The sequence below is a fragment of the Parasteatoda tepidariorum genome, chromosome X1 (genome assembly GCF_043381705.1).
Source record: "Parasteatoda tepidariorum isolate YZ-2023 chromosome X1, CAS_Ptep_4.0, whole genome shotgun sequence".
Taxonomy (NCBI): domain Eukaryota; kingdom Metazoa; phylum Arthropoda; class Arachnida; order Araneae; family Theridiidae; genus Parasteatoda; species Parasteatoda tepidariorum.
Window position 1 is genome coordinate 69,891,451 of NC_092214.1, and position 21,440 is coordinate 69,912,890.

At 28.7% G+C, this 21,440-nt stretch overlaps 1 protein-coding gene across 1 annotated transcript in view; it reads left to right on the forward strand.

Annotated features, from left to right (window-relative positions):
• Positions 1-9,438: 9,438 nt before the first annotated feature.
• The window catches only part of LOC107450999 (RNA-binding protein FXR1), a gene marked incomplete at its 5' end in the record, with an annotated part of 61,246 nt that continues 49,244 nt past the window's right edge, over positions 9,439-21,440 (forward strand). The window contains 4 exon segments of the mRNA XM_043041103.2: positions 9,439-9,501; positions 13,522-13,574; positions 17,070-17,169; positions 20,926-21,077. Of these exon segments, the coding sequence (XP_042897037.2) occupies positions 9,439-9,501; positions 13,522-13,574; positions 17,070-17,169; positions 20,926-21,077 (368 nt within the window).

Genomic DNA, 21,440 nt, shown 5'->3' on the forward strand with positions numbered 1-21,440 from the left:
AAATTAGTAACTCATTATATATATATACATAAAGCACAATAAAGACAAAAAGGAAAAAAGAAAAGAGAGAAGACCGAACAAATTAAGAAAATTCATAAGTTTTAATGGTTCAAAAAAACACTTATTTAAAAGCCATTTCTAAACAAATGAATAGAATTAAAAGAATACGTAGTAATGTTTATTTATCTAAAAAACAAATAGACAAACTCTTTCAAAATTTGATTAAAAAAAACAATGAAGCCCAAACTAATGTAATTAAGTTCTATATAAAATTAATGAATTAATTTTTATTGTTATTAATAAATTTACAAAAAACTTCTTTGGTAACTAATTTTATATTTTTACCATGTGTAAATCCAATTTGGGCAAATCCATGGCTGAAAATCTGTGAAAACCGGGCAAATCATGTTTCTTCTTCATCTAAAAAATCATTAAAATTGTATAATTAAATATCAACATTATAAATTATAAAGTTTAAGTTATCCACTAAAATATTGTTACCATGCGCACATCGATTTTCGGGCCAATCCAAGGCAACGAACAAATCGACCGTGCTTCAATACTGCAGTAAGAATGCGACATAATCGCTATACGCTTTAAAAATTACGTTTTGTTTTTTGCTCCGTACTTTTCTTACATCCTATTTTCTGCTTTTTCCTTGATTTGTTTTATTTTTTATTTTTTTACTTAATGTATAAATGTGTAAATTTTCGTATTAATTTTTTGAGTGTCCCTCACTCTACTGTATTGATATATTTTGCTTTGGCTATAGTAATACAATATTAGAAAGCACTCTTTTTTACGGATATAATAGTGTGAGCTGATGGCGAGATTGTATCTTTTCACTTTTTTGTTTTCCGGCTTTTTAATAATTTTATTTAAATAAATTCTTTTTTTAAGTATTTTTTTAAAAATTATAATTTAGAATATGTAATTATATTTTTTAAAAAAGCTATATATATATATATATATAAATAATAGTTTCGGGCAATTTGAGGTCTCAAAGATATGCAGACGAGATCCTGAGACCCCATGTCATATCTTACTCTGCAAACCATCGGTGATTTCATTTTTTTTTTTAATGCAGGATAATGTCAGATCTCGTACAGCTCATCTCCTGGAAAACTTTCTTGAAGCTGAAACAGCACAGTGTATCGAGTGGCCAGCATACTCGCCTGATCTTAATGCAATCCTGCCTGCTTAGCACGCACTCGGACGATGCGTTGCTGCAGTAACAAGGCCCATTGTTATTGTCCAAGATTTTGAAATCACACTTTGTCGGGAGTGGAGTAGTATTCCCCAAAGTCTCATCGATAACCTCATCGTATCCATGCAAAACTGCAGCAGCTATCTTAGCAGTTAAGGGGAAGGACGCACCATATTAAACAATTTGTGTCATTCCTGTACAATCAGTTTTTTTGTCATTTACATGTTATCAATTTGTTGCCTTGAAACATCATTTCATGTTCTTTATACTATTCCAAATAATTAAAGTTCTCCTGCAATTGTCTTTTGTTTCTTTTTTCATGTATTGCGTTTTGTTAAACCTGTATTCTTCATTTTATGCCCATGCATGGCTATAGCGCAACGTTTTCAGAAATTTTTTGCCTGCTCCCCTAATTTTTTTAAGCAGTGTAGAAATACAAGTAACTTTTGTTCTATTGATCAGATTTTCAGGTACTAAAAATTAATCTTATGGGTTAATTTGATCTCAAATTGCTAATTAACTAGAGCTAACCAGTAATTCAGTTAAAAAGTTAGATACGGAAAAGCAATTTTTTATTTTATTTTATTTATTACATACAAGCAAAGAAATAAACATACAAAAAATATTTCGGTTACCTGGGTTCACATGGTCCATAATGATATCCATAAAAGTTATTAATAATAAATTCACATGAAGAAATAAAAAGACAAACGCAGAAAAACTGAAAAACCGAATGCACAACGAAAGCAAAGTAAGTAGAACGTACAAATGGCAATCAGAGTGTAATTTAATATAAGTAAAAATTTATAGTCAATATATTTTTTGAAACATACAGTGTGAAAAATAAATTTAAAAGAAGTTCTCAATATCGTTAACAGTAAATTAAAATCCTTTTAATTTCCATTTGAATGAGGTTTTGTTTGAAGCATTTTGCAAATTGGTGGGAATATTTTTGATGAATTGGAGCTAAATAACTGCAGTTCTTAAATTTTATATTTTATTTGGTATATTTCGTTACATCTGCATGGGGGGAATATTTTCACGTTTTTTACTCTCGTTTGGGTTCATTTCTAAATATAGACAGATTTTATGGAAAATAGGGAACGAATTGGTAGAATGTTTAAATAATTATTAATATTTATTATATTATAGATACCCAATAAAATTTTTATATATTTCATTACTTTTAATTTTTGAAGCTTAGTACACTTTCCTTCTTAATTTTTCAAGTGCATCTATATTTTTAATTTTTGTGTAATAGTTGCCTCCCAAAATCGTCAGACCACAATTTATTTGGGAATTAACTCACGAGTAATAAAGAGGACTGTAAAAAAAAATTTACTAACTTAATATTTTAAAAGTTAAAAATTATAAATTAAAAATATGAAATTAAAAATTTGAACTTAATTATTAACTTAATTGACACATGGTTAACGTAAGATTTCCATTTAAAGTTTGGTTCAAAATAAAGTCCATGATACTTCATCATATTGACTTTTTCAATGAGTTTGCAAAAGCTTTAATTTAATTTCTCTTGATATATTATGATCAAATTCTCAATAAAATGTTGTTTTAGATCAAATATCATACATTTAGTTTTATCGATGTTGAAGTTTTAATTATATATTGTCAGAAAACCAATCGAGAATTGTTTTTTAGATCTGAATTTATAATTAAATAAACTTGTCTACTGAATCACAAGAACATAAAAGCGTTGTGTTATCATCAGAACTAACAATTTTACTATATAATTTTTAACTCACATAAATCATTAATAAAAATTAAAAATATAAATGGACCTATAGCTGAATTTTGGAAGACATCTCATTTTATTGGAAGCTTTTTACAAAGTATTTCATTAATTTTCTAACACTGAGATCGATTAGATAAGTTTTAAGATGTATTGCAATATCCCTATTGTATACCGTCATTCGGGGCTACTTTGTGCAAATTCGAATTTTGGATTTTTCAAGTGCTGCTATTCAGTATTATGTTTATTTCACGCTAAAAATGTGTGGAATTTGAAGATAGAAGTCTCTTCTATTACTACAAACATTTTTTTGAATTTTAAAACAATCTCAGAGTGTGTTTTGTTTATAAAATGTCAACAACTTTCCGAAGACGTCGGATGTCGAAAAGTGTGCGTGGAAACTTTAGCTGTGAAATGCAAAGACGTTGATAAAACAATTGTCGTAAGTGCAAAATTTTTTATTTATATATTAATAAACAATTATATCATGTTAGCGTTAAAAAAATTTGAAAATTAATAACAAATAAACGGAAAATGAAAAAAAATGCACTTTGGGGCTACTTTGTGCAAAGTTTCATTCGTTTTTTTTTTCGACAGAAAAATGGTCAGACGTTATAAAAAAATACCTGGAACGAGAAACTACCGTGATTACACTTTAGAAAAGCTGCAACAATGTTTGCAAGCAGTTGCTGGTGGTATGTCGATTGCAGAAGCTTCTCGGTAGTACAAAATCCACAGAAATACTATCTCTAATAAAATTCACAAGAAACACGTGAAACTTCCTGGTAAACTATTATTTTTCTTCTACAAAGATTTTTCTAATGAATTAATCAAACGATTTAACACATAAAAATATATTTTATAGGACATCAGGTGATTTTGACAGAAACTGAAGAGCAAGTTCTGTCATGTTCATTCAAGGATGTTATGTTCAAATTTAACAATATTATAAATGTTAATGAATATGTAATAATTATTATTTTTAAAATTTCATCCATTTCAATGTTTAAAAATGTATATGGTTTCCTTTTGTTTAAACTCAAATGTTTTGAAATAAACATTCTTTTTAAGAAAAAATTCTTAAAAAAAATGGTTTTTTAACGCTGAAAATTATTTTCAAACTAATATCTTTACATATCTTGATGTTTTTGTCTTTAAAAATGTCAACAATTAACTTTTTTAACAATTTTATATCAATATTTTACTAAAAACATGATTATTAAACTGAATTCCTATCGCTGCACAAAGTAGCCCCATTTGGGGGCTACTTTGTGCAAGGTATGTTTTGACTTATTATTCGTAAATATTACATACAAATAATGCCAATATTGATCAAATTCACTCGTCTGAGTCCAGTTATGAATATAATATCGATAAATCTTACTAAAGTATGAATTAACATAGTTTTTTTACATGTCAAAGTTCAAAAGCTGCGAAATACTGCACAAAGTAGCCCCGAATGACGGTACATCTAAAAAGAAAGCTACAGTTCTTTTATTTTTATCTCAACTGGCGTAAAAAAATTATTAAATTGAAAAAACGTTTTTTCAATTTCTGAATCGGGTAAAAAATCATGCTGACTTTTAGAAAAAAACGAATAAGAAAAAAAAGTAATTGTTATGCAGATATTGTTGAGTTCACTGAATAAACATACTTTCTTTCTATGGATTTGGATTTTGACTATCAAAATATGAGGAGGGGGGGATAACTGGTCCCTATACTTTAGTCAGGGGAGCTGTAGAAAATTTAAGTAAGTATCTTAAGTATAATTTCCCTTTCTGCGTATACCTCCATTCTCGGAAACATTTTAAAGGAATAGAAAAATTTTGCAAATAATTAACGAAAATTGCTTAACCTAAGAAGATATTGTTAACCTAAGATAGAACCTTATGTAACTGCTTATTACTTATTAAAAGTCGAAAAAAATTGAATTGTATGGTGCAAAAATTTTGTATCGTCTTAAATAGTGTAGTTTCAATTACTGAAATACGAAATTTAAATGAAATCCTTCAAACAGTTTCTGAGCAATGAAATTTAAAAGAAAATCATATTTTTAAATTTTAAAACAATAATTTATAAAAAATATTTTCTGAATTAACTCATGGTGTACACTACACAAAATAAATAAGTTAACACCCTGAATAACTTTTGATATAGAGATCATGATAAACGAATGTGTGTTGTAAAAAGTGGAGTAAAATGACAAAAGCAGTTTACCTAAAGCAATGAANCGACGGCATAAATCAGATTTCTGATGCATCGCTTGGAATGAAAGTTGCTGTATTGATTTGCCGATATAGGCGTTAAATCGATATGTCGCGATATATCGATTTATAGCCCAGTCCTAGTAACGATTATGCAGAACTAATTTTGTCTTACAAGCAAAAATATGCTAAGTGTGGAGGATGAATGATCTCTCTTCTTTTTCTCTTAATAAATTCCCAGGGAATATACTTTTAATAGAGTTAAACTGCAGTGAAAAAATGATAGAGTAAAAAAATTTATCTCTTTGATTCTTTTAGTTACTTAAGTATATTTTTTAAAATATGAATTACATCAAGAAAGAATCTTATAATAATAAAATGTAATATAATGGGCTATTCCATGGTAACATACGTTACATTCACGGAGCACTTATTGCACTGATTAACTTTATTGCACTGAGAACTTAGAAGCAAACAAATAATACTAATGCACAATCTAAAATAAAGTGATTTCTTAAAATTACAATCAAAACCAAAAGGAACCTAATTAGAATAATTAATATTTTTCAATTTAAGCAGTGTAAAACCCTAAAGCTAGTGTGGTAACTTACGTTACTGAAAAAGGAATGGCATAAATTTGCAATATGCTTGAAGGCAAAATTCTGTTCTTATACAAATGTTAATTGATTAAGATTATATGTATCATTTTACTGACATGCTTAAATATTTATTTTGCCTAGATTTAAGATTTTATTTCAAAAGTTAAATTAAATATAATTTTTTAAATGGGTAACTTACGTTACAGTAACTTACGTTACGAAATTCCCTTTGCATCAAACTTTTACTCCAGTAATGTACAAATGCAAATTAACATATTTAAACAGTATAGTGCAAGGGAGAAAAAGTGTACATGAAGTAAACTCAAAAAACTTTTGATTTACACACTTGATTCAGACATTACTATGCACACTTATAATGTCCTCTGTTATTAACTAGTATAGGGGCTCAATTCTTTTCACCATGCTTTCTTTCTGGTAGAATATTTCATCTCTTTTTCCTGGTCATTTCCAATAGATTCCCACAGCAGCCATTACATTGACTTTAAATTCTTGCTCTTCAACAGACATTACCACACCAGAATATAACATTTCCTCGTATCTAACCATATACCAATTTCCAGCTTTTATTTTGGATTCATCATTTTGTTTTTCAACATCTTTCACTTAAGAAACCCTTCTGATGGTATACCTTCTTGAACTTTTAAATGGTGGATCTGCTTAATGTTTTTAATCTGTGGAGCTTTTGAGAATAGACTAGACAGGTTAACTTTTTCTGACGCTTCTTAATATCTTCTGGTGTGATTTCTACCATATTTATTTTTGTTCAATGCTCTTGTGTTGCTGCCCCAAACTCAGAGGCATTGATGACAATATGTTTTCTTTTCAATACGACATTTCTTACACTTCCTTTAATAGATCCACCTGTCCCATCAACAGGACTCTTGCCGTGTGACGTGGCAAAATAATTCCACATCAATATTTTTCCATGATGAATCTCAAAAACAGGTAAGACCGGAGTTATATATCGATTCTTGAACTGACTCCTTGGCCTATCTGACCAGATGTGAACATTTTTGATATCCACCGGCACACATTCTCCAGACCAGCACTCATCTGTTTTTTTCTGAACATAAAAATAATTTTCTGAAGAATTGCGTAAGACGGAACATTATGGAATTTTCTGAAGGCTTCAGTAGCTTATCCGAAGTTTTCGTGATACTTACAAAGACAAAAATTTCTAGGAGGTTTGTTACTAAGCAAGATATGCTGTGGACGGAGCTCAAAGGACTTAGTTTTCCAATTTTGCATTCTGGATTTTTTTTCCATAAACATTTGGTACATTTCTCGAACTGAATGAAGAAGATAACGTGCTTGTATTTTCTTCTTGTCACCATTAGCTTGTAGAGAGATTTCGTCCAACTTTGAAAACAAATGAATGCCGACACCCAATAAAATGACTTAATGCAAAGATTTTCAATAAAATTAATATCCTAAGGCAGTGTTTATTTATTTAAACTTTGTTATTGTAACTGGATACATCTTGTTTAGTTTATATGCCAATTTTCAAAAGAAATGAACTCATTTCACATTGGCAACTTACATTACATGCAAGTCAGTAACTTACGTTACATATATTGAATAGTGCACAAAACAATAAATAAATAATATTTAAAAATAAAACTATTGCTATTTATTTAGTGCTAGCCTGTAAGAAAGAAAAAATAATATTCTTACTTTTGTATCACATGTTTTTTTTACACATAAAAACTTTTCCTAGTTTTTGGTAACTTACGTTACATGCATTAATGTTTAGTTGAAATTTATATAATTAAGTGAATTTAACAACAAAAAGTTATTTTAACACTGCACAATATTTCTACTAAGTGTAATAAACAATATTTATTCTTTGGAACATTTTGAAAGGAAGATAATGTTAACTTACTGATTTTCAGAATGTGACCATGTTCTTCACCCAAATCAGAACAAGCACATGCCAATGTTCAATGGGCTACCAACACTAAAAAACTGGATTCTCAAAAAAAAAAAAAAAAATTATAAATTATCAAACTTCAAGCCTTTCTAATTCAGAAAAAATCCAAAATAACAACATTATTCTTATTTGAATTATACGATGCTTTTCCCCTTTTCATGGAATCGCCCTAATTCGTTTTGCATTGCATATTAGTCAGAATAAAACATTTATTCTTTACTTTCCTCTTTGCAAGGGGGAAAATAAACAATATACTTTCAATACTTGCAAGCTTTGTTTGCATTTACTTTAAAAGGTGTCTAACTTTCAGAAAGGGTGAAAGACATTATTCGCTTCTGACTAAAATTTCAGAGGGGATGGCTTACGACTATCCTCAGGTTGGCAGATCCACGTATTATACATGCTTTGGTAACAACGTAGACAAGCGATTTCCTTTCTTCATCTTATGGATCATTCTTACTGTATATGATTTTAATATATGCGATCAATCGTAAATGCGACTCGTAAATGCGAATCGTAAGTGTCTTAAGAGTCGCTTCGTCCCGCAGTGGATTGATTGTTAAGACAGGGTTCACAGCAGATCACCGAAGGCCGTAGGCAAGCATCACTGGTTGCGGTCTGTGTGCGGGTGGGTGGCCATTTGGATCAGTCTGCGTAGGGACCGAAGGTATGAATGGGCCCCTTTCTATTTCTCACTTGCCTGCTAAAATTCCAGAAGAGTAAACAACCAAATTCTTGGCGATAAAATTATCTTGCCAATCATTTTCAGACGATTGCCGAATTATAGGGTTAGTATGACAGGTTATTTACATTGCATTCGATTGCCCTAGGCACGAGCACGAATGATTGATTGAACGACTGCAGTATTTTATTTTGGGATCTTTCACAATGGACGCCAAAAATTCGCGTATGTGAATTCAGAGATGCAAATGGGAACCAATTTAGTGAAATATCCTCGAAATATATTTAGCGAATCCGCGAACTGTCCAATGAAGCTTTCGTTTGCATTTTTGAATTTACAAGAGCTGTTTCTTTTTCTTTTTTTTTTTTTCTTTTTTTTTTTGCATCCATGTCAGACCCTATAGGACCTCCCTTAGAGCGCACTATCACGAAAATGGAGATGACATGTCTTCAGACCATGTTTCAAATGTTTCCGAGACCGTCGCAAATAGCCGTCGTTTTAGTGCGACGTACCTACCTACCGTCTCACTGAAGTTTCACAATGGACTATTGGCTAAGGTCTGGAAAATATCCCCGAGTATGAACCGAAGATATATGTCATGGAACATTCTCACTGCATATACGTAAGCGATTGCAAATTAATGCAATTCGTGAATGCGTGAGCAGTTCTAGATGTCGTTTCTGAGCATCCGCACGACCGTCTAGGGCAATCATATTTAATGTGAATTCTTCCTCCTAATTTTGATCGTCTGCACAGCTGATGACTCTCTAGCTTTGGTAACCTGACAATATGCACGCGAAGTCGAGCATTTTTTGCTAAAACAGTTTAACGAAGACCGCATCTGATCAAAGTAGTCCCCCACTCTGCTCTCACCCAACAGTTAGCGGATACGCGTGCGCGAGTCCCAGGCAGCGAGAATGCAGGTTTTTGAAGATAATGCCTTCTAAATAAGCTTCATATTCCATATTGATTTTTAACTTTAACCGTATGTTACTCAAAAAGTTCAGTCCTGATTTTTGATACCTCAAAGAAGCAAACAAGCATTGGAATAGACAAAATGGAGGATCTGGCTATTGAAGTTTGTGGTGAGAATGGTGCTTATTATAAGGTAAATATGATGTATAAGAAATCAGAACATCATAATTGTATTGTTTGCTGACTTAGTATGTTTATAGTTCTTTTTTAGCCAGCAGCTTCCCTATTTTATGACATTTATATGTAAACAAGAACCGAAACTCCGCATGTTCTGATTGATTTAAATTCCATTCATTTTTAAATAGCTTCATGTATTTATTTAGTATTTTGTTTATAAATTTAATTTACCTCATATTTCATTAAAATTTTAATCAATATAATAATTTTGACTGGCAGTTTTTAAAGGTAAGTATAATTATTTAGCGTCTGGTGATAAGTTATTCTAAATCATATAATATTCTGCCGGTTTTCAGCAAAAAAGAATTGTTTTATCAGCTGCAGATTTAATTATTTCGGAGAGGGCACTAACAACTTGTTAGATTTCTTTTACGCCGTTTAAGTAATTCTTTTTACACTCAATTGCTACTTTAAATTCTCATATAGAATTTTTCATTATTTTACAAAGATATAGAATTTTATTAAAGTAATTGGTAGAGAGAAAAGATAGAGCTCTTTAGAAACTATAATCATGGAGTTTTATTTAAGCAAACTAAATTGGCCATTTATTACTTCTAAAAATTTATTTTGGGACCTTTAACCCCTTATTAGTTTAGTGTCCTTTCCTATTTTAAGCCCTAAAGTTATTATGAAGGTGAGGTAAGATTGTGCCATCTTTTTTCTGATACTCTCATAAATATATGTATTGTAAAGGAGAAGTGCGCTTATATGGCTTTTTATGATAAAATGTTTCTTAGAATACTTATCAAAGTTTAACTATGTTGGACGTAACAATTCAAATTTTTTAAATAAGTATCTTGCAAACAATATAAATTATTAAAAGTTGAATCATGGACTTGTATTTAGATACATTGGATTTGTATTTGATCTTAAGATATGTTGTGGAAGCTTTGATTTTTCATGCAAATTAATTTATTATGAAGAAGGTAAACCTAACATGTCATGCTTTTAATTATTACTCTATTATAAATGTTTACTGTGAAGGAGGAAAAGATTAATTGTTTTTACACAGAAGCAGGGTAGGGCATAAAGGGTTTTTGGCTGGACAATGGCAAAAACTGATTAAAACTAGCATAGGGTCGGTAAACGTAAATTGCTGATTATTTATTCAGTTGTAAAAGTTTTAAAAAATAAGTCACTAGTCCAAAGGGCTGGTTACAAAATATTATTAATTCAAACACATATCACTAGTCCATTTGCATGCTTCTAATAGTTTTTAAGTTAATAAGGTGAATTTAATTGAAAAATTATGATAAGTAATGCTAGTTATTGACTAAAATTTGTCTCACATTGGACTGTCTGCGTAAAGACACCATTCCCAGTAGATAGTTGAAGTCAAGCATCAGTGGCTAAGGTCATTAAGGAATTAGGTGAACATTTTGATGAATGTCCGTGGGGATCAAGGGTACATAATGAAATACTTGGTGGAAAGAAACTATTTAACAAGTTAGTGTGTCTACTTATTTTGAAATAGTTTTGATATAAATCATAAAACATAGTGATAGTGAAAACTAAATGTTTTTCATTAAGAAATTTTCGCCAAAATAATTTCCAGTTTTTACGAAAATGGGTCCCAAAAAATAAAGCCTAGTCGCGCCTTGGATCTACCAAGAATTGACTTCACATAATATTTGTATAAAATACGACATTACATTAATTACCATCGTAATACATGTTTATAAGGTGTTTAAATCTATTTTGTAGATTTATACTAAGATAATATTTAAATATCATAAATAAATTTAAAGTATTTAATGTGTACGCAATAATGTCTCAGTGCTAGTGGAGGACAAATTTCTTTTACTTTTAACTTATTAAAATATTGCTGTTATTGCTACCACTAGGAAAAGCATTTTGTCAAGCTATGGAAATACTGTAGTATACAATAATTAATTAAAAAAATTTTTTTTTAGCTTTTGACTAGGTATATAGTAATTTGCCGCTTAAAATTGCAAATTAATGAGGAAATACAAGAATCGTTATGATAATAAACAAATAGTAAAAAATACTTAAAATTTAATGAAGTTTGTTATTCTATTATCTAAATTTCTTAAATTTAAATATACAGTACAGAACCCGTTACCCGGAAATCGGAAAACCAAAAAACCGGAACGAAATTCAATAAATTTTCCCGCCATTTTTAAAATTTTTTTTTTTTTTCCTCATAAGATTTTTCTTTCTTTTTTGAAAGATGTTTACCTTACCATCATTTTGAAAATAATCATTAGTGTATTACTTCATCGTTTTTTCTTTTTAAAATTATTTCCAAATATTTTATTATTTTTTTTTCAGTTTAGTTTAACAATAAGAAAACGGCTTTTTGTAGCCATTCAGAAAACCGGAAAAATCAGTTATCCGGAATAGCGATGGTCCCGATTGTTCAGGATAATCGGTTCCCTATTGTACTGTATTTATAATACCTATTGTGTAGATAAAAAAAAGAATGTGCATTATGTATATATTATTTAAAAATGCTAAATTTCTGTCTGCTTTTATATATTTTTTTAATTAAAATTGCGGGGGAAATGTTCATTTTAACCTCAATTAGTCATAGTGTATTCCGTTTGCTTTAAAAACAGCTTTTTCTTTCTGATTCAATATTTATTTAAAAATGAGTTTTATAGAACATTTTTTTGTTTATTTTAGGAAGAGGAAATTTTTATGCATTTTCTCTACTTTCATATTATTTTAAAAATCTCTAAATTTTTATAAGTTATTATTAGGGATGTAACAAATATTTGGTCGTTATTCAGTATTCGACCCAGATATTTTTTTTTATGCCTACTGGGCAATGCCTAGTAAATTCCCTTTGACTTATTATCCATTTCAGTCACGTTTATAGTTCTGTTAAAGTTCTAATTTACATTCTAATTAAATATAAATTTTGTGAATTTTTTTTTTTAAGCACCTGTAATTTTATGCATTCTACCTGGAAAAGTCAGGAAAAAAATTCCTTATTTTTTCGTATGAACCCTGAAAATGTTATTCTTTTATGGTCACTTTTTTCAAAAGATACGATAAAGTGAAATTGGGACATATAATGATTTTAATATTTTTTTTTTTTGTTTAAAAATTAAGAACAATTTTTGTTTTGGTTTCTATGTAGTTTTTTCTTTTTTAAAAAACACTTATTTCTATAAACCTTTTTATTATGACAATGTATTTGGGAGGATTTATATTGTACTTAATTACTAATGTAAACTTTTTTTTAAAAATATGGTATTACGAAAACTGAGATATTTAACTTTAAACATTTTCTTTCAAAATAAAATAGTTTTTTTTGTGTGTGTTGTGCTTTTGTATATAATCTTTTTTATGGGCATATTTATGATAGGACTGCTTTTTTTTTATAGATAATATCTCTCATTGTTTTATGGATAATTTTATTCCATAAAATATTGTTTTTAGCATTGAAGTTTTGTTTTAAGAATTAAGGTGATTTTGTTCTATTTCCCTTTTTCTTTTTTTTAATTTCACCATAACTTTTTAAATAGCGATTTTTCAGTTTTTTATTTATCTTAAATATTTCAAATTATCTTAATATCTAATTATCTTTATCTTATGTATTTTTATTTTAGTATTGTTTTCCTTTACCTCATACCAATTACATAGCTAAGTTGTGATTATTTTTCAATAACTTCAATGACTAAACTTTCAATAAAACTATTTATACTTATTTATCTATAGATAATATCATTAATAGTATTTATTAATGATTTTTATACCAAAAATTGTTGCTATTCGGCTGTTGAATTATTCTGTACTAGTTGAATATTCTGTAAAATATGAAAAATAGAAGAAATTTATTTTTTAATGAAATAATTGCATTCTGAACTATATTCTGAAAGCGATAAGTGTGCAAGGCTTGACCAAATGTCTGAAGGTCTTAATTTATTAGGATTTCTTCAATTTAAAATTTGAAAGTATTTTTTTATGTTTCACGATATTACTATTTAATCTTTTTAAATTTGTCTAGGCTTTCATGGTTGATCTTCATGAAGATGGTGTCTCTGTAGCATTTGAAAATGAGTAAGTAAATAAATTACAACTTCTTTAAATGATGATCTTAAGAAGGATTTTTAGATTTTACTCATTATATTTTGAAGAGTGATTTTTAATTTAATTGTGGGTGGATACACGAAAGGAATTTGTGAAAGAAAAAAATAATTATAATAAAATTTATCTGTGTCTGATTTAATTTAAATAGTTAATTGCAAATATAAAACAAGGAAGTGTAGAAAAATTGTGCGATTTTATATCTTTCAGACAAATTGGTTTGTATTTTTTTAATTAAATTTTGAGTTTTTTCTGTTTTATATTGTTATTCTGTTTTATAGTTTTGATTAATATAGCTGCTTTTTTGAGCTGCAACTTATATAATTTATGTAGCTCTCTTTAAATTTATAAGGTTCAAGAAATATGGAGAGAAACTTTTGACTCTACCTAGTATATTCTAAACTAGAATAAGTGATTTTTTTTTTGGCTTGATTACCAGGGGTCTGTCCAGGCCGAATTTGCTACCGTTTAGCGGTACCGTCGCAAATTTAATTTTAGGTAAAACTGTAGTTTCACAAATTCAACTGTAAGAAAAACGGTAGTTTCACAAAATATTTTTTCTCAAAATTTTATTTTTGTATCCCTTAAAAAATGATAAATCTATATTTTTACCATGTTTTGGTGTTGAGTTTTTAATATAATTTTTAATTTTTCTCAATTTATGTCTAAATTTTCACAAAATAGGTACCTTTCAGAAAAACCTAGACAGACCCCTAATTACCTAGCAAAGTATTTGGATATAGAATCATTTTTGTTCATGATTAAAAATCAATTTAATATTATTATCATTAAAGGTTTTTTCAAAAAAAAGAAAACCTGAGGTTTATAATTGTTTATTTAAAATAAAATCTTTTGATTTCAACAAAGATAGTTCTTATCTATGATAATTTTTTAGTGATTAATAATGGATGAAAAAATGAACTGTGCCTACCGTTTTTGGCAATTTAGCTGTGTTTTTTTTTTTTTTTTACAAGAAAGAAGAATTAGTCCCCAAAATCACTTATACAGTAGGAAACCGATTATCCGGAACGATCGGGACCATCGCTATTCCGGGATAACTGATTTTTCCGGTTTTCTGAATCGCTACAAAAAGTCGTTTTTTTTTATCGTTAAACCCAACTTAAATAAAAAAATATTTGGAAATAATCTTGAAAAAACGAAGTAATACACAAATAATTATTTACAAAATGATGTTAGGGTAAACATTTTTCAAAAAAGAAAGAAAAATCCTAAAATCTTACGAGGAAAAAAAAATTTTTTTGAAAAAATAGCGGGAAAATTTATTGAATTTCGTTCCGGTTTCTTGGTTTTCCGGTTTTCTGATTTCTGGATAACGGGTTCTGTACTGTCCTGTGAAATGAGCTTTTTAGTTTTAAGTCACAATTATTAACTAAGATTAATGAATCAAAATGAAATGTTACGATAAATAATTTTGAATAACCATTCTAATTTATTATTGGACATGTGCAAAAACTCCTGTATTGTAATATCGTATTTGAGAAGAAATTTATTTTAAAAATCGTATGGAAATCTGTAACGATAACTGAGTGGGAATCAAGCATGTCAAATGTACATGTCGTAATACTAGTATACCGACTATTATCGAAGATTCTTACCAAATACCGCCTGAAAAACAATTGTTAAGATCATAACATACATGAACATGAAAGATTTGTCACCATTGTGGAAACTTTTTAACATCATTCATTATTTAACCCACTGGCGGTTAAGGAAATGGGAAGAATGTTTCTCCCCTATGGGTCATTCGATGTCAGTTCATCCAGCCATGGCACCCACCATCTCAGATTTTGATTAAAATTTGTACACTTATAGAATTTTTTGTGCTGATTTCAAAAATATCCATTATATTTAAATCGGTTTAGGGGTTTAAAAGTTATAAGCATTTATATTTTTGCTAAAACGGCACTTTTGTCGCCATTTTGTTTCATACATCAAAGACTATTAATGATTGTAACTCACCTTATATTGGTTATAGAGCAATAATTTTTTTTATATTTTGTTCTGAATAAAATAATCTGTCATTTAAACACATTTTTTTTGCAAATAAGTATATTACTTATTTATTAATTGGGTCTGTTTTGCAGTTTTTTGATCAACGGAGTTGAGTAACTTCAGGAGCTGATTTCTGGCAACTCGCAGATAGTTGAAAGTGCAAACTAACATCTGATATAAGAATTTTGATGGGCGGTTCACTCACTTTTTAAAAAAAAAAAATATTTTTCTTATGAATTAAAAGTACTGGTAGTTCAATGATTTATAGTCCTTAATTGTAATTGTAACTAGAGTATAATAAAGTGATATAAAAAATGTGAGAAAAAGGAAAGGAAAAAATTTGAGAATGAACAATACAAACACAATTTCTGCTTTACGAACACAATTTCTGGCCAGGGATTGCTGAAATTTGCAATTTAGCTCTATATGTTTTAGCCTGGTATACACTTATGACATGAAGGGAGACTTTCTTGGTCTTATTGGAAGGAGAATTAAATTCACAGTTTTTATATATATATATATTTCATACTGATGCAAGAGATACTCCTTACGTATGAGGCATATAGTTGAACTTTCCTTAAAATCTAACTTGCTCCTTAATGAAATAAGTTCTATATTCTCAGAAGAAAGTTCTAAAATCTTCTGTGAGTTTAAACTTTTTTTAAATCTTTCAAAGTTAATCCAATACTACGTGATACTTGGGTTTCCATAATAAAACTTTTTTTTAAATGCCAAATTGATACATTTAAAATTTTTGAAAACTTGCTTGTTTCTGTTCTGAATGAATGGAAATACAATTTAATTGATTTGAAAGAAAATAAATTTTCCATGACACTCAGTTCTTTTTGAGCCTGTCACTTCATCTCTATTGGTTCAAAAGTAACATCCAAAATCCAGCATTTTCAGAGGCTCTCTTCCACTCTTACCCCCATGCACTCTGAATTTCTGAATTCATACTGCATGCTGTAATAATAGATTAAAATTCAAAATACTAATAATAATTAATATATTTGATCCAGTAGTACTACATTGCTAAATTTTCCTTCATGCTATATCCTGAAGCACAAACTTACCAAAATCTAGAAACATTTAATAACATTTTAAAATAAAGATATTTTGGGCATTAATATTTTAATATATTTTATCCATGCCAGAATGTTAAGATTTTGTTTTATTCAATACTATTACTGGCCCATGTACCTTTATAAATCTTCAAAATAAGAATAGTGTGCAGTATAATTTTTATATATATATAAACTAAGCTTGTGAATAGAAAATTATATCTATTTTATACTTAAGAGTAATAAATGACTTGTGGATTATTATTTATATCATGGTTTTAAGTATTTATGATATTGACTTCCTATCTAGTGAGGTAAGGTAAAAATTTTATTCTGTATAGTTTTAAAAATTTGTATATGCTTCGTGCAAGTAATAAAAATTAAATGTTTTCAGTTGGCAACCTCAAACAAAGTTTCCATTCAGACGTGTGAGACTCCCTCCTTCTGTAAAAGATGATGAAAAGAAGGAATATGCTGAAGGGCAAGAAGTTGAGGTAGGAAATCCCAATTATTCATATTTGAGCTGTTCTATTACTTACATATTTCAGAAAGATCTAATCAAAGAATGAAATTAATTTACAAATTCAGAAAGACAAAAAAAGTAACATTTAAAATAATAAATCAAAATAGAAAACACTTAAAGTAGCTAAATCCAAAGTTGTTTTATTTTAATTTTTGAAGTCAGAAAAACAATTTTAGCAGAAAACAACAAAAATTATAAAGATTCTAAGATCTGTATTAGCAGGACAGCACTTCATCAGGGGACGCACTGCCTGCTAACACACAGGAGCCTTTCTGTTATCAGTAGTGAAACCAAAGACTGACAGTGCCCTGAAGCCCCATAATGTAAAATCAATTAAGAAAAAGCAATTAGAAAAATTTAAATGTAAATGCAAAGAAAAATAAATGACAAATAATCACGAAGTAAGTCTAAATAATGACTAAAAGTACACAAACTAAGACATAATAAAGAGACGCCCACAAATTAGAAAAACAAATAAAGTTACAGTTAGAATAGCCGCATCAAAATAAAATATAAATTGCCAAATCATTATAAAAACTTTTGAAATAATTCCTGTGCTGAAACCTTTTTTGTAAATCTTGATAAAATAAAACAGAAAAACATTCAATGAGTAAAAATTTTAAAAAGGTGCTGCCATCCATATACTTGAGGAACATAAAATCCTAAATTTCACCTCATAGGCCTATTTATGCGGGCTTCAATATCAGCCGAATGTCTTTAAAATATTTTAAATCAAAATATCATAATTACAGTAATTAAAAGGAAAATTATTATTCTAATGTAATCCTGAAATTCCTGATAGCTGAAAGAGAATTTTTTTTATTATTACTAATAACTTTAAATCTAATAATTTAACCAATCAAAATATTCTTAAAAATCTTAAAGTAAAGGTTGGAATTAAAATATGTTAAACTAATAACTAGAGCCCGGATTTTGATGACTTAAAATATCTCAACTAATGCCCTTAAAAAGTGCTAAAAATGCTTTATGACATGACTTAAATTAAGTAAAAATATTAAACAATGTTTTACTGTTTAAAATTACTATGAGTCATTTAAAAAAATATAAAGCAATGCAATACTTGTTCTACGTTCATTAAAGTTTAAAAAATATGTTTTATATCCTAAAATAACAACAAAAAACAGGAAAATATATTGACTCCAAAACATTTTCATTTTGTATTGAAACTTTAATGAATATAACAACTTCCATCTCATAATATTACTAAATATCAGAATTACATTGGATTATTAAATGTTTTTTGGATATTTTGAAATATAAACGAGCGTCTCTTGTCTGAAAGTAAATTTTTATATCTGGAGAAGCTTCTTTCAACGTCTACTGATGTTATTGGTGCATACTTGAAAAAGATGGTCTCACTGACAATTCTTCAATTTGAAAAGATGTTGCTTCACCTGTTAATATCCTATAGATTTTCTTCATTGTTTGGAAGCCAGTGTTCTTCAAAACTTCGTTCAATTTAGCTGCTACACTTTGTCCTATCTTTTCCCTTTCTTTTTGCAACACTTGACTCACTACCTCAATATATTTTATTGCATCGCAAATTTCCAATTCTTGTTTCTCCAAGCTTGTAATTGTCGAGGACACAATAGCAAAGTTAGACTTGATAAATGCTAAGTTTCCTTCGATTTTATCAGAGGCCAACATGTTTTGTGCTATCTTAATTGACGCAGCATCTTCTGAATCAAAACTACTGACGATGGACTTCACTATCTTAAAATTTTCACTGTAGTATAAGTATGCATCCAACCAGGTACTCTATCGTGTGATTGCTGGTTTAGGGGGCAAAGCTAGACTAAGAGCAAATGTTTTGAAACATTCTTGACGATATGGGACTTTCAGAAAAATCTTTTTCACATTTGACACCAGACTGTCTACATCAGTGTAATTTACACGGATCTCTTCGGCAACACGATGAAGTGCTTGTGCAAGACAAGTAACATGAACTAGTTTTGGATAAAATCTTAATTGACAATCATATCAAAATCCCTTAATTGACTTTCCAGCTTTGACCGTATATGGTGCAGCATCAGATAAAAACAGAAGAACATCATTGTGTTGTAGACCATTGGGCCATAATAGATTTAGGGATTTGTCAAATTATTGACAAATAGAAGAGTGATTCACTTTCTCTAGTTCATCTGCATTAAATAAAAATATTTGGCAGGGACAATTGGATTCAAATGTCCCAATTATAACATTTGCAATTAAACGAGCCTCAACGTCATTTGTTTCATCAATTGACACAAATATTTTCTTATTTTTCACAAGGGCTCTAATTTTGTCCAAAGTTTCAATGTAGTTTTTACACAATGTGGATTTATCAGGCACAACATGTCCTGTGTGTTTTTCTAAAAACTGGCGAAATTTAGCATTGTTTAGTTTGTCTAAAGGAATATTTGCTGATAAAAAACATCACATAATTCTTTTTAAAATGGTAACTTCTTTGAAGCAGTAGATGATTCAGTCTGCTCTAGTAAACGCTGAGATACTGGTTTTTTCGTTTCGTCCTTACTAATAACATTAAACTTCATTCACTAAATGTAAGATGAATAAGAAATGTATACTTTTTTTAAATTTACTTTGAAACTTACACAATAATACTTACTTATAAAGGAGAATGATATAAATTCATTGTTAAAGCTGCTAAATATGAAATTAGATTATCAGTTTACCTCAGATTCAAAACTGTAAGAAGAGTATTTTAAAATTAAGGTAAAAAAATTTAACAATTTTTAAAGAAAAAATAAATTTTCCCCTTTTTCAAATATCAGAGATTGTGCTCCAGAAAAAAATCCAGATTTCTGGATTTTTTGCAAACCGCAATCTGGAAATTTAGAGAAATTCATGGTTCAGATGTTTCAAAAAATTATCAATTGCATTTGTGTATAAAAATTCTTGTATATTATATTTAAAAATATTTGAACTAGAATTTATACTTCTCTTCTCTTTCATTTATAAATAATTTTTTTGAAAAATGGTAAATGTGATTAGAGATAACAGTAATCTTATGCATAATTATTAATTTAAATTATACTGTATATAATTTATTTAGAATTTCATGTTGTGAAAATATCAATGATTTAAATTTATAACATAAATTTTTTGAAATGCATCATTAATGATTTTACTAAATACATTTTCAGGATTTTTGAGTTGGGCTCACAATCGCTCCTAAAATATAATTTCATCCCTTATAAATTTATTTTTATGATTAAAATTGGGCCAGAACCAATAATCAAAACTTTTACAATAAATTTAAGTTTCTACAACTGCATGGTCGAAGTACTGCACACAATTTAATTTGTCAAATTTAAACAAGGTAATATGTTCTCTTTTTGTTCATTAATGATGATAGAACAGAGATCTTTTTCACTTGATCTCTGTTTTTTTCAGCAATTATAAATAAAAAAAGATCTCTTGGTAGCAGTTTATTTAAATCACTTTTTTTTTTTTTTTTTTTTAATTCTGGGATCTGCAGATGGTGTAATAATTATGCAGTGCCTGCTGCCTTGCCAGAGGATTTTTGTTCTGAAACTTACCAAGACTTCTAAATTGCCTGGTTTTAAATGCTACATAAAAAACAAAAATTAAGAGCTTGTTGCATTAGTGAACAAAATTTTTTCATGTATAATAGCTACATGATTTAACCTTAGACTATAAATTTTGTGAATAGTTCATTACACATAATTTTTCATATTTACAGGTACTGTCTCGCTCAAATGAGCAGGCTTGTGGCTGGTGGAAAGCTATTGTTAAAATGAGTAAAGGGGGCTTTCATGTTGTTGAATATGTTGGTTGGGAAACAAGTTGTACAGAAATCGTTCCTAGTGACCGGCTTAGGACAAAAAATACCAAGTAAATTGTTTTTATATCTTATTGTATTTTTGAAAAATATATGAGAAGTGTTCATATTTTTATCATCAAATTCTAGAATATAAGTTAAACCTTTGTGGTCCTCTGACAAGTTTCACTTGACAGATTTTTTCTTTTTTTTGTAAATTATTTCAGCTTTTTAATAAAACACACTAGCGTGGAAAAAAAGGCAAAATTTGCCAAGAATGCTTGAATAAGATCTTTGGAGTTGAAAGGTTTAAATACTTTAACATTAATATAAATTATACTAAATATAGCTTTCTGTCTTTAATTTTTATTAATCTTTGAAAATAAGAAATTTTTCATGAAAAAAATGTTGAAAGAATATTAATATTGTCACATAGA